The following is a 14,646-nucleotide window of genomic DNA, read 5'->3' on the forward strand; positions in this document are numbered from 1 at the left end:
TGGCGGGGGAGGAGGCTGTTACGACCAAGCATCCGCAATTGCGCGCTCTATTGTTCGCCTGTGGGCATGGATAAGTTTTGTGAATATGTGGTGATGGTCCAATGGCTCTAAGTGAGCCTGTTTCCAGGAATCCTGTTTTGTAAGCATGTTTTGCTTTGTGGACAACCTGCAAATGCCAAATTGACCCTGTCAAGAGAACGTCTGGAAAAACACAAAGAAACGTCCCCCTGCGGGAAATAGCAGGAAGTGCTTTCTTTCTTTTGTCCACCCTTCCAGTCGAGAAGTGCTATCCTCCAGTGATGAATGCCTCCTATCCAAAGGAGACGACAGAGTGACATGTCCGCTGACGTGCAGGACAAGAAAGGAGCATGACTCATACGGCCATTAAGTGATTTCCCGGGAATGCAGGAAAGATTTGCAATTGTCGAAAAGGGACCATGTTGGGAGCCCTATGCGGCGCCACGTGCACTCGGGTTTCTGAGAAGTAAAACCCCTTGTCAGAACCAGCTTGTGGTTTCTTTGCTGAAGAATAGAAATGTACCTCCTCTCCTCGCCGTTCCCAAGCTTTTCCCGCCAACAAGTGATCACGCCCAACGAATGAATGCCGGACCAGTCAGTGCTTCAGACCATCAGTGCAGTGAAGTGTTCGATTGGATGCCGATACCTGAGGGGCGTGCCCTGGATTTGGTTGGTCAGCATCTTCAGAGAGGGGCTGGACATAGGGGGTTTTTAAGGACGCTGCAGAGCACGAAATGGCTCTGGGCCCTGGGTAAACGGCTCATCCAGTCGCTTCTCGCTATGAACTCTTAACGCTTGTCATTTTGCTGATGTACCCTTCTTTTTCATGTAAATATTCTTGTAAATACGTTTTCTCAAAGTGCCAGTAAACCTGCTTGTACATATTTCACCAACTTCGAAGATTCAATCCTACTTCAACCCCGAGTCTCTGCACGCTACCAAGTGAAGGCCGGGTCGACGTAGCCCCAGCGTCACGACAGTAACCTCAAACTATCCCTGCCCTGCGGACGTAGCAACCCTCTAAATCAAAATTTTTTAATATCAATTTTACGTCCGACTTTCGGCATCCCTACGGTTGCATTTCACTTCCTCTGCAAATGGGATTCCTGTTAGAAAATAAAGATATATTTCTGTTCTTTAAGCTGCAAGACTTTTTTTTTTTTTTCGATTAATTTGTAGAGCTAGCAGAGGATTCCCTGCGCAGAAATTTTTATGTTCGCAGATTCTTCATCCGTATATATTCGAAATTGTATTAAATTCTTTCACTGTCATGCGCATTTCATATATTTCCATTTAGATGTCTTCTCATTGTAAACTTTTCTTGATATGTATCAACATTTCATTTGTATCGTTATTGTGTTGCATTTTCTTATCCAACAGCGCCTCAACATAGTTGACACTGTAAGCAGCACATCTGTGTTCTTCGCTTATTTCTCACAGCAATTTTTCTTTAGTTTGCAAATTACTTTTCGTGCTGTTAAAGATGCTGTCAAACATTGACTTTTTGTGTGCGTTTTGTGCCCTGTCTGCAGAAATCCCGCCGGGATCGACAGTATTTCTAAATTAATAAATAAACATTCGAATACCACTCAAGTCTGCAGTAACCGCTACACATATTTCTGCCGTGACAGAAAGAAGTCCTCTATCTGTTAAAAGATTTTCTTGTTATCGAAACAAAAAGCTGACAATCAGACGAAATTACAGGATACAGAATCTCGGAGCACCTGGCTTGTTTGATAATATAAAACACTGAAGGACACGGATTCTACATGAAGTGGGCCACAAGGGAGGAGGATTTCTCCAAGTGGCTAGCCGACGACAAGAGCAGGAAGCCTCTCCAGTTCTCGAAAGAAAATGTCTTGCACAATTTCCTGTAGTATACAGTGAACCCAAATTATGCCTTATGTCAAGATGCGGAACACATAAAAAAAAAAAAATCGTTTACTATTCACCGGAGCAAAACAAATTCCTCATGACACTGGCCATAGTTAGCGACTGCTGTTTGTTCTTTACGTTTCTTTAATATTGTATGTTACTGCAGTAATTCCGTTTATTGCGCCCTTCGTTTTCGGCTTTAATTATTCTGTAAATAGGGTACGAAAACTGGCCGTCAGATCTCACGTTAAATATGCGTTTCTATAACCGTTTGAATAACAATTCGAGATCCATTCGCGTTTATCTACGAAAAACGCTTCTCTGTAGCGGGAGAAGAACACTTAGCTTACGATTCGTTATTTGCCACACACAAATTAAAAAAAAAAAAAAAAAAGACGGCAGGTTGCGCCCGGAAAGCATTAACTAGGTCACAACCGTTTCGTTCTTTTTATTATTGCGTACGCTTACAATGTCCTGTCAGAACCGAATCAGCAGCATTTTAACGTCCACTCACGTTTACCCTGCCCATCATGGCAAGTTGCTCGTATATAAAGCGTTAATCTCAAGGCCACCGCTCAAAGTGCAAAAACTTTATTATAGCAGAGTGGCACTGCTACGCCTGACATGACTGCTGATATCAGGTCAGCTTCTGTGGTCTGTAACCTTTAACTGCCCGCAGGCACTGTGCAAACTTGTCTCCAAATGGCCGCGGCAACGCCAGGGTGCGCGCACTCAAAGCAAACAATATATTTTGAACCCTACGGAAACAATTACGCGCTCCGAGCCACCTCCCTCGTCCCTGAGAGTTTAAATAAGCCTTCCCGGCCAGTTGGGAAAAACACCCGAAAAGGGGTCTCCCGGAGCTTTTTCACATACACGGACGCCGTTCAAGGACCCGAGTATGCGGCAAGAAGTGTTATGCGTGAGAAGTGAGAGAGAGAAAAAAGAGGACGAGACCGGAAGTAGGCTGCGAAGGAAATACCGACAATTATAGTCAATTTGAAAGATGTATGCAGCGATGTGTGGGCCAGGCATGCAGAGTATAGTTGTATAGTAATTCATATATGATATGCGTAATATGTATTTATACAGTATGGACCATGCACAGAAACTTATAAAGGTTCTTATGTGCTATCGCACTGCTACAGCTAGCTGTATTTAAGTCTCCTCTGTGATTTTATTTTTTTCATAACAAACTTTCCTTCAATTCATTCATATATGGTCACTGATTTGGTTCAACCAGAGGAAATCCGGAAAGGGTTCGGACTAGGGGGAACGTGTCCGCTGCGCTGTAACCTACAGCGCGAGGAAAGACGCTCGCCTGGCCTCTTCCCTCGGGCGTAATCCTGCGCGCCTTGCTGTGATTAAGGAATCAATTTAACGGTGTTTTTATGCTAGGAAATGTTAAAAGACCTAGGGGAGAAACTGCTTTCAATAATAAATTACCGACTTCCGGTTAATTATCGGGCAAGAGAGTGTTAAGATATTTTAACAGCCGACAATTAACTGCAGAAAGTGCAGCAAAATTGTTCTATATGATACCTCGTAGGTCACTCACAACATGCACTTTCGACAGTTCGAGCTGGAAATTCGATACACTTTGGGTAAGGGCAGCTTTTCGGTCATCATGTTCAGCACAATACAGCTCTTTGCTTCTCGGGTTTTTGTCCACATATATTTTAATTTGATTTAGCAAGGGCTCTGTGTCCTATATGCCAAACCTGCACGGTGTTTACACGCATCGCAGCTGGTAGATTAATTATATGTCGCAGCTGCTTTTCGGAATACAAAAAAAAAAAAATAAAAGAAAGGAAAACTGTCAAAGCGCCGCTTGCCAACAAAGGATGTATAGTGCGCGGTACGGCCATGTCAGTACGGTATATGAGGTCAATTCTGGTGGTATGGTGTGTATATGTGAGGTGATGGGGGGGGGGGGGGGGGGGGTTTGGTGCCGCATTTGAAAGCAATCTATCAGAGCGGATGGACCCCACTGACCGTACTTTCATCTAATTTTCGCGAATAACTAAGACAGGCGGTGGCTCAGGATGGGGCAGACAAAAAAGACTACTATATATACTTTCGACAGCTCCGCTCGTCGAAGCCGCACTGAAGGCAACTTCGGCAATCCATATTATCAAGCAGCAGTCAAGGGGAATGAAGCCTGTTTTCGTTTCCTTCAAAATTGGGAGTGCGACCCATGTGTAGTGAAGGGCAACCATCTACTGTCCAGCGCGTTTTCAACAAGGAGCCTTTTCGGTTGTGAAACCTAGCTCACCTCGATTTTCAAAAAACGTTCTCGAGATACAAGAGTCTGGTAAAGGCCGTTTTTTTTTTTTCGTTTTTACCAGATCACGGTATCGTTTCACTACAGTTTAACAAGTTATATATACCGGGCAGCGGTGGCTCACTGGTTAAGACGCTCGGATAATGAACCGCAGTATCCAGAACTGGAACCCGACCGCGGCGTCTGGATGCCTCAGGGGGTCGAACTTTCCGGAGCCCTCCACTACGGCGTCGCTTTGGGACGTTAAACCCCGTAAGACAAACCATCCTTCTACCAATCCCACCCGAATTCCCTTACGGCGCGGTTCAAGCGTCCACCGAGAAGTGCATGTGTGAAAGTTGATGCGCCTCCTTTCCTATAAACCAATTTAAATCTTCCACAAGCTGTTTGCAGCTCTCTTGAAAACAAGGGCGATCTAGGCCTGGTCAATCAGAGTTGGCCCTTATCGCTATCGCCATCCTCACTGAGCCAGGCCGTCCTAGCCTTGCGTAGTGCTGCACACATCTGTCACCCTTCCAGTGACCCTCACTCATTTCACTCCCCTTCCCTTAATTCGGCGCAAAGGCGGCGATCCCTCGTCCCTGAGGAGACAGTTGAACGCGCCGAATCCCCTTTTCCCCTGTTCCAACTAGAAACACCTCTCTGCACACATCTTGCGAGACAGAGTATAGGTATAAGGCGCGTCAACGTATTTCGATTACCAGCGACATATACAGTGGAACGCGCTCGCGTTTCTTCGCACCTATATGACCGACACACGAGTGCGACGATGTCTCACCATACGAGGCTGACTCAGTGTGGAGCGCTCTGCGTGGCAGTTTTCAGCCGCGAGTAGCGCTGCCGACTGCGCGCCCGAGTCACGCGCTTTAATTTGATGCGCCGTCGGGACCCCGGCTGTCACTCTCCGTAGGGAGCCGACATTTCAATTGCGATGCCAGCACGTGACTTGGCGGAAAACATCGGGAGCATGTGCGCGGTTCGCGCTACGCTCCGCAGTCGGTTAGCGAGCCTGCATTCAGTGGGGAAAAGCCGCGGACCGACGGCTCGGAACCGCACGGATTCTGTTCAGCGACGCGAAGCTGGTTCCAGATGCTTAATCTATAATATATGCATAGAGATTCTCTTTTGGCGCTCGACTTCTGAACCCTTGGATGCGGGATTAGACCCTGTCGTGGGGCAGTTTTTCGATGGAGGAGAAAAAACACTCAGTGCACTGTGAGGCATCAGTGCACACTAAAGAACCCCAGATGTTCGAAATTTACAGATTGGTTGCCATAGCAACTGTGACGCTATCCGTTGAGCCGCGGAAGCAGCGAGAGGGACCCCACCCGTACCTGTCTAAGTGGTGCTGCCCCGTATCGCCACTGGCGCACCTTTTGCTCGTCGTTACGGCCTTGCACACTTTCGCCTCTTTTACGACAAAACTGTGATGCAAAAAACCGTCCCTCGCGCGGCATTCAGTGTGTCTAATATCATCTCCCTTCACATATGGCATCCATCTGCTAGTCAATTTGGATGCTGATTTGCGACAGGGATTCGAACCCTCCAACTGTAGGTCACGCAATAATTAAAAACGTTTTGCCAAACTCTAAACAGCAAAGAAATACCGGGCCAAACCATGCCAAACAGTGCTTTAGCACGTCTTAATCGCATTATATCAGCCAGACTTATATCAGCCAACATTTATATGTTGACTATACGTGTTTGACACACACACACATCCGCCCACCTAATTTTCTGCCGCCCCCTGCTACGCTTTCGATCTCTTGGAATCCAATTTGTTACCCTAAAAGCGACCATCGGTTGTCCTCTCTACGCACTACATGCCCTACCCATGCCCATTTCTTCTGCTTGATTTTCACTACAATATGTCATTAACTCGAGTTATTTCTCTTACCCACTCTGCGCGCTTCCTATCTCTTAACGTTACGTTTACCATTTTTCGTTCCAAAGCACTCCTTTTCGTCAGCTTCCAAGTTTCAGCACCATGCGTGAGTACAGGTAAAATGCAACTGCTGTATACTTTCCTCTTGAGCGCTACTGGTAAGCTGCTGGTCATAATCTGCGAATACTTGCTAAATGCACTCCATCGCAATCTTATTCTCCTAGTTACTTCATTTTCAAGGTCAGGATATGCGGTTACTACCTGTCCTAAGTAGACATATTCGCCTACTACTTCCAGTGTTTCGCTACCTAATGTAAACTGCTGTTCATTCCCGAGGCTGTTCAGCATTACCTATAGTCTTCTGCATATTGATTTTAAAAGCTACCTTTCTGCTTTTCCTGTACAGGTCATCAAGCGTTCTTTGCAGTTCCTCCCTTGAGTTACTTAGCAAGGCAATTTCATCAGCGAATCGCAGATTACTGGGGTATTCTCCATTGACCCTTGTCCCTAACTGCTCCCATTCCAAGTCTCACTTCCTCCAAGTAAGCTGTGAATGGTACATGGGTAGATTGTGTCTCCTTGCCTAACATCTTTCTTTATGGGAGTAATCGTAATGAATGAATGCTATGTATAATGGCTGGTTATATTTCGAGCATTTTTCTACCACCTAGTTAATAGTATGAACATGATCGATATTTGAGTAGCCTTTCCGAAGGCCTGCTTGATAAATGTTTTGATCGCCACTGCGTCGTCGTTAGAATGAACGGCGTAGTTTTCCTCTCAAAACGCCTATCGTTCCGGTCATGCCTATTAGCCCGCGTCACGGGATTTTACACGAGCTGAGCACTCATCGGCTTCAGGGGTTTTACATATATTATTGAGGGAAAAAATAATATAACATGCGTTCAACAGCGACTGACATCACTCTAGTGCGTGTGACCAACGCACGTTAAGCATGTGAAAACGACACGTAAGGAGAGATGCGAATTAAGGCGCGCACTCGAAATGGGACAGCGCGCGCCACATATCCCGCGGCGAAATGCAGCATGCATGGTAACTGGAAAAGAGGCTGCGTCACCGGAGCGGACTTATGTAACAACCCTTGACGACTGCACCCTGATCATACATACATGACGTCAGTGCAGTGATAAAGAGAGACTTTATTTTATGCTTCACTTACGTTCGAGCCACCCCTCTCGCGATGCGCACCGCAAGTTCAATGACGAACAAAAGTAACGAGTTATCTCAATCGCATTTGGCACTAAAACGCGCACTTTCAAGCTCTGACGCGCGCATGTACAGAAATGTAAAAATCGGCGTATGCAAATCTGTGCATGCGCCGGCTCGTTTCCACGCCACGGGCCAGCGCGCGATTCGAAAGCACTCCAATTACCGCCTGCGGCCGCTCGAGAGTCTACGCACTTCCAAAAAGGAAGGGCGAGAGAAGAAAAAAAACAAACATATATTCGCTTCAGAATTCGACATGTCGAAATAATAGATATGTTGCAGTTTTTTTTTTCTTTTTTCAGTTTCCTTCACTTTGTTTCATTGTTTTTTCGACCGCTTTCCTTTCGAAATACAGGGTTTTGAATATTTGGGGGCTGGGATTTAAACCATTCCTATGCAAAATCTACTACACCATTCGAGCTGAAATAACGTTCACAAAGCAGCAAAATATCGTCTATGTTATGTGATAAGTTATTCAACATCGGTACTTGCCTAGATTTTCCGAAATCGAGAAAAAACTGCTCTCGGCGGCGTGCACAATTTTCGCAGAAGCGAGTTGAAAAGCTATTTTACCATGGTGCGTCATCTGTCGGGCAGCGAGGCAAGCGCGCCAACGGCCGGGATGGAGCTTGTCTCACTGCTCGACAGATGGCGCATCATGTTAAAATAGCTTTTCGACTGTCTTCTGCGAAAATTGTGCACGCCGCCGAGAGCAGTTTTTTCTCGATTTCGGATAATCTAGGCAAGTACCGATGTTGAATCCCTTATCACATAACATAGACGATATTTTGCTACTTTGTGAACGTTATTTCAGCTCGAATGGGGTAGTAGATTTTGCATAGGAATTTTTTAAATCCCAGCCCCCAAATATTCAAGACCCGATACAATGGTTAAATTCCCTAACATTAGAATCCCGAATTTGGTACGCGTTTCTCCTAAATTAATCCAATGCATCACAGCATAACCTGCAGGCGAGGAAAACAAACACATTTTTATGATATAGGCAAAAAAAAAAAAAAAAAAAAAACACCCGACGATTACGAAACCGCAAAACAACGATCACGAACTGCACATCGTACACTGTCGCACGCGAACTCGCGAAAAGGGAGATGTCAAAAGGAAGACGCGCGAGCTATAGCTTCCGTATAATATGAGCAAAAAGAGCAAACGGTCTATCTTGGAAGGAAGCTGAACTCAAGAAAAGCCCGCAGGCAAGCCACAATAACACATCTTCGTGGCCCGCTTATGATATAAGAGCTTTGTGTCATTCCATTCTGAAGTCTCGTGCAAACCGCTGCGCAACGCTTGGCTGCGTCAACGCATCTCGGAACCGCAGCGTCTCGGTGGTGGTGCAAGCAAACAGTGCACTGCGGTGGTGGCGAACGCGCTGGTTTCGTGCGAACAGCTGACAAGCTCGCTGCATACAACATGCAGCACAGACTCCTTATGAAAGCGCAGTCAGCCGACCGTGACCAGACATCGAATGTGGAACAGGCCGATCGTCGCGAACAAGTGCAGAACTGTTGCCTTACCACGACTTTCGGACTGGTCCAGTAGTCGGACAGCTCGTCGTCAATGCCGTCATCGGTCGACATCATCACGCCGTCGTTGTCCGAAGGAGCGGATGCGCGCTCACTGGCGAAGAGTGAGCGAAGAGCGTTCAGAGCGAATGCAGGAGCAATCTCGACTGCTACAACGGCACTAGCAACAGCGGCGGGGAGCTGAGCATCATCTGTTCGAAGAGGAGCGATGATGATGGGCCCGTCCAGCCTGGGCCTGGCTCGCCTCCAGCTGCGAGATCGCAGCTACCATTTCCTAGCTACGCCAGCGGCACCCGCGGATACGCGCAGCAGGTCGCGATATCAGCCAACGTTTTTAGATCATCAGCTGCGCTAGCTGCGCGTTGCGTCGAGCGTGAGACCAAGGTCGTTTCTCCTCGATAGCAACGCACTGGAGTTGCCCCAAGCCAGAGTGTGCGTCAGTAGTGCGCTCCGAGTGTAGCATGGAGTGGAGTGAAGCTGGACTTCGGTGTACTTCTGGTGCACTCCTTCTCTTGCGCTTGACACCAGTGATTAACTCTATGTAAGTGGAAAACTAAAAGAAATTCGCTCTCGCTCCCAATAACATGCACAAAAGTAACCGCTTCGAATGCAGATTCTATGCATAAATACTCTATGAATCTTTAAAGATGGTGGCGTTCTCTAGGAGTGACAAAAAGAAGCTTTTACCCGTTTAACCTCCGAGTTCTGTTCATGTACTATTAAATCATAAATTTTTGATACTGCATTTTTTTACTGATTTTTCTTACCTAGTAGTGGTGCGTTTATCAATCATTCCAAAGTTTTAAATTCAACAAAGTTTGTAACCTGAGGCGCCGCCACAATCCGTAAACAAGTCGAACTCGGACCGCAATTTCTTAATACATAAACCTTATTATATGGTACACCTAGGAGGAGTTTCGCCACTGCCAACACGTGGCGATTGATGCCACTATTTTCTGGACAACTGTCTCTATTTTATGAATGCCGCTGAGGTAGGCAAGTAACCTAGCACGCAGAGAAAAATCTCTCTGCCAAGTTACCCGTTTGCTTGTTCGGGCTGAAATTTCGCACTAATATTACATTTAGTGGCAATGTAATTGTTTTGTTTCATTAGATTACTGCGTTGCTTGCCTGTTTCGATCAAAATGAATCGTTAAATCATCGTCGTCTGCAGCCACTGTGAGCGAGCCAAAACACATTACTTTTAGCGCCATCTCACGTTCATAGCGAAAACAAACCTACATCCTGTGATACTGCGGCAAATGAGGATTCGTTCCTTTGAGGAGCGCGAAATGGCGCCACAAGTACAGCAGCTGTAGAGTTACTGAATATGCTACCAAAGCTACCTTTGGTAGCGTATACAGTCACTTCAAGCAGCTGCAATCGCTGCAGATCGACAACGAGGATTTAACGGTTTAGTCTGAAAAATGAGGCAAGCGCTCCACTCTACACACCATGAAGTGAAAAATTACATCTAAATGACACATCTCTGCGAGGTTTGAACCGAAAGAAGAAAACGGTGAGGAGCAGCGCAACAGTCGGTATGGGCCACAGTGCGAATCACTGGCAAGTTTTCAGCCAGGAGCGTCTGCTAGCGCGCTCTACAAAACGGAATTGCACCAACGTACGTCGGTCTCCACATTTATCAACAAAGAACATGCGATGTTCAGACTAGGAAGCGAAGTACTGTGTGTGGAGCAAGAAGAGCAAAAGGGCAATCCTGTAGCTACATATTTAACCAGAACATTAGATAGAATGGCTAAAATTAAAACTGGCACAATCAAACTCTTAAAAATTTCAGACCTAGAACACTTCTCTTACGCGGACGATATCATATACGAAGTGTCTAAAGGTACGTCCGACGTATCCATTCGATTCTCGTAAAGATACGGCGGACGTCGATATACAGCCTCATGGCTATATGCACGTCGAACGCGGCCAAATTCCGCTTGCTACGCCTGAATGAATCTTATCCTCTATGATATCAGCTAGCCGGACTCTCGATGAGGTGCTACGAAGAGTGCATCCGTTCTAACATAGAATACGGTCTTCACTTAGGGTTGTGTACGGCAAGCATCGCTGTCACGCACATTAGCTGCAGGCGATGCTACGTACTGCACCAACTCCACCAGCTGGCATCGAGATACGCACATTCACGAGCAGCTTTCGCTTCGCACTAAACTATCACTTCGATCTGCCCGTAATGCGAGCGAGCTATTCCTAGCATTTACGCTGTCTTAGGTCGTGCATCGACCTCCGAAGATCTAGCGCTGGCACAACACACACGCACCTCGCCGTGCAGAACATTCAGCAGTCCAAAGTATGTATGTGAAATGGCATTATGCTTGTTCCTCACATGCAGACCGAGGAAACAGGATGTTTCTAGCTAAATTCTTCGTTTAAATTCTACCTCAGAGTCGTGGCAGAAGACATGCCGAATCTACTAGAGGCCTGCGCTGCTACTGCGGCGAGCTGCACATCGACTCGTCGAGGCGAAGACCTACTGCACCGCACCGCAAGAGTGCACAACCGGAAAGACGGAAGCGCGAATGATCCGATTTCCATGTGAACAGCAATGTTCTTTGTGCTTAGCCTGCATCTTTTTCTTGTCGTTAGAATTTTGCGTACATTTAGTTTAAACCTCCGCATGCTCGAGGTTAGCGTGACCCGACTGAACGGCCGCGCAGCTTTGAAACGATCGGGATCGATATGCATGCATCGCCGGACTTAGGTACGCGGTAGAAAATGTGCGCTGCACATTTCGTTGCAGAAGCTGACTCTTGGAATTTTGCAGAGTGTGCCATGCAAGTGATCGTTGCTACAACCACGCATCCATGTTCCAACGGCTGGCCTACCCCGAGGCGCATAAATGTTCAACCGTGGACGTATCAATGATCGAAGAGAGGACAGATTTTCACAATATTGGGCGCGAAATCGATAGCTACCAGTGCTCAGTGTTAGAGAAATTCTGCCTTGATCATGCGCAATTCAGTGTTTCAGGTGTGGTCTGTAGCTATAAGTTTGAACAGTTCGCCTGTCAAGTCAGCGGCGCCAGCGATGGACCGGCGGAGCGATTTTCCACGTTACACCGCTGTCTAGCTAGAAAGCCTACCTAGGCGGCGTTTGACATTCAGCTGGTTTTTGTGGGCCCCGTAATTGAAAGCAACGCCTTCAGAAACGCGTTAAATGTTAAAAAATGTATTCTCTTCAACAGTTTCACTCCAGGCTGTCAAAGCAGGCGGACGTAGATAAAACAGTTGAGCACTCCAGTCTTTAGAAATCTGTAGAATCGCCTTCAGTTTGTAGAATTATTGGAATAGGTCACTTTCCGATCGCTGGGACATAGACCCTCATGACAGCGCTGTCACGTGAATAAGGACCACACCAGACCGAAAGCTTGTCTCATATAAAATAGCTAACCAAGGTATACCTTACAGCATTGTATTGATTTTTATGGTGCATAAGCAACTAATCCTGCCATGCACCAAGAACAAGGTTTAATGTATTTATTTTGTGTGTAATGACTAAAATGTTCTTTAGGATGTAGCTTGTTTAGGAACATTTTAGGAAACCAAAAATGCAGGAAATTTGCACGTCTCTCCTAGAATCATGCTGGTATGGAAAAGGATCTGTTGCAAAACTGTACAAAATGTTTCCTCTTATTTTCTCGACTCTGGCGCACGTGTAAGATATGGTTTATTGTTAGTTCATCTCCACACTCCTTGCATATTGGTTTGTCCTCTTTCATAAGTATGAAGCTGTGTGTGAGGTGTGGATATGTGTTTTATGAAGATGACCTAAAATGGCCTCCGTGTTGTGTTTTTGATTACTGCATGATTTCCATTCCTTAATGACAGGTTTGACAAGTATAGTTTGTAGTTTATTTCATTGTTTCAAAAATCCTGCCATTTCACTCTCACTTTTCTTTGTACAAGCTTCTTGGTACCTTCATGCAGCATATTCACCCTCTGTAATTTAGCATTGCGTCAAGGTAACCTAGTTATTTCCTTTCATCACCTTTCAAGACAACTGTCCCGATTTCATAAAGTGTAGGGTTTCTGACGACAGGAACTCCTTGGAAGTCATAGAAATAAATGAGATTCACAATCATGAGCTATCTAGGGTGTGCATATACATGTCCATCGCTCAGTGGAATGGTGTCAGTACGCTGTTAGAACAGGTCTTGTGGTAACAACAACCATTGTCTGAGGTGGTCCTTTAATGGGCATTGAAATGCTATGTAACTACAGCTACTGACAGAACTCTTGATCATGTTATGTGATGGTGCGATCCTTGCATGCATATTAGGTATACATTTGAGAATCTGCAGTGCACCACTTGACCATTTGCCACCAGTTCGTGTGAAAATGTATTTGTCATGCATGTTAACCAGTATTTAACAGATGACCCCTGTGCACAAGCCAAAAGTGCCACGAGCCATATGTCACGAGGCCACACAACATGGCAGGAGCTGTTAAGTCAAGCTTACAAAGTTATATTTGAAATATGTTCTGCGACGTTTCAGCTCCAATTAAGAAAGGCTGAGGCTTACAGAGGTCTATGCCAGGTTGTCTATCACCTAACAGGGCAGCCTACGACCGTATGCTAATGAGTATATCTGAGATAACAGAGACATGAATTAAGGAATTAGTAATTATGTTTGTAGCAAAGGGCATGTAAATTAACGGGAATCCACAGTGGGATCTGCAGACAAGAACCATTAATGCTGGCACACCATACCCTTACAGGTGGAGATTAGGAGTCTCCCTAATTTTTTTTCTGCTCAACACTTGTCATTTCCTTCGTTCTTCCAGATGAGGAAGATGTGAAAATGATAGCATCGAAAATTCCAGAGACCATCGTTAACAAGGATGCTGATCCCAACAGCGTAAAAAAGGAATTTCAGAAAAGATGGGTAACTAGTAATGCTGGCAACAGTTGAAGCTAAGTGGAAAGGCATGAAATTGAAATGTAACATATGCAGAGATATGTTGCGAGACGACCAGTCTGTGGTGTGCGACATCTGTCTCCGTTAGTTTCATCAAGTGATTGGCCAAAGCAGATGGGGCTTGTGGTTTTGTGATAAGTGCAGTGTAGTAGCATAGATGCAACCTTGCCCATTAATAATTGGAGTGGAGTAAGTGCATTGTTTTGTTTTTGTAAGATGTTCATGGTTTCCATGCAAACAGTATGAGAAATTTTTTCCTAGAGAATGTTTGCCGAAATGTGAATATAATGTGCAATAAAACTAGTGTTTTCTTGCTATTTACTTTTCCTTGTATACATTAGTTCTGTGAAGAAAACCACAGGCTAGAAGGAAATGTAATGGCATGCATTTTGATACTTGGCCTCGTTGCGCTGGCTCAGTAGTTAAGAGTGCTTGGCTGCTGAACCCAAAGATGCAGATTTGGTTCCAGCCACAGCAGAGGCATTTCAATAGAGGCGAAACAATAGGCTGTCATGCACCGTGCGGTGTCAGTGCATGTAAAAGAACCCCAGGTGGTCGAAATTATACCGGAGCCCTCAACTATTGTGTTCCTCATAGCCGTAGTTATTTTGGGATGCTAAACCAGATATATATCACATCATACTCTGAGTAAGATGCTATTCTTGGCCAGTTAATCATACACTAAATGATCAATTTTTTTCTGCATGGTACAGCAGCTGTTGTACAATTTTACTTTAGCCTTCATGAAGAATATCACACTGGCTCCACATGGCTTTCTGTTGACCCTCGATATGCGTCACAATCACACACCTGAGTATGTATTTGTCTAAAGGCACCTATGCATGCAAGGAGGGGACCATTACTTTCC

The 14,646-nt window shown here is 45.5% G+C and overlaps 1 protein-coding gene across 1 annotated transcript in view; it reads right to left on the reverse strand.

Moving 5' to 3' along the window:
• Window positions 1-9,173, reverse strand: part of LOC146193184 (lysoplasmalogenase TMEM86A) — a 67,657-nt gene extending 58,484 nt beyond the window's left edge. Inside the window, exon 1 of the mRNA XM_084602603.1 lies at window positions 8,822-9,173. Coding sequence (XP_084458729.1) covers window positions 8,822-8,887 — 66 coding nt within the window. The 5' untranslated portion in view covers window positions 8,888-9,173. The remainder of the gene's footprint in view (window positions 1-8,821) is intronic.
• Between the last annotated feature and the right edge of the window lie 5,473 nt (window positions 9,174-14,646).

This window comes from Amblyomma maculatum, chromosome 4 (assembly GCF_055883805.1).
Source record: "Amblyomma maculatum isolate TAMU_Amacu chromosome 4, ASM5588380v1, whole genome shotgun sequence".
Classification (NCBI taxonomy): Eukaryota; Metazoa; Arthropoda; class Arachnida; order Ixodida; family Ixodidae; genus Amblyomma; species Amblyomma maculatum.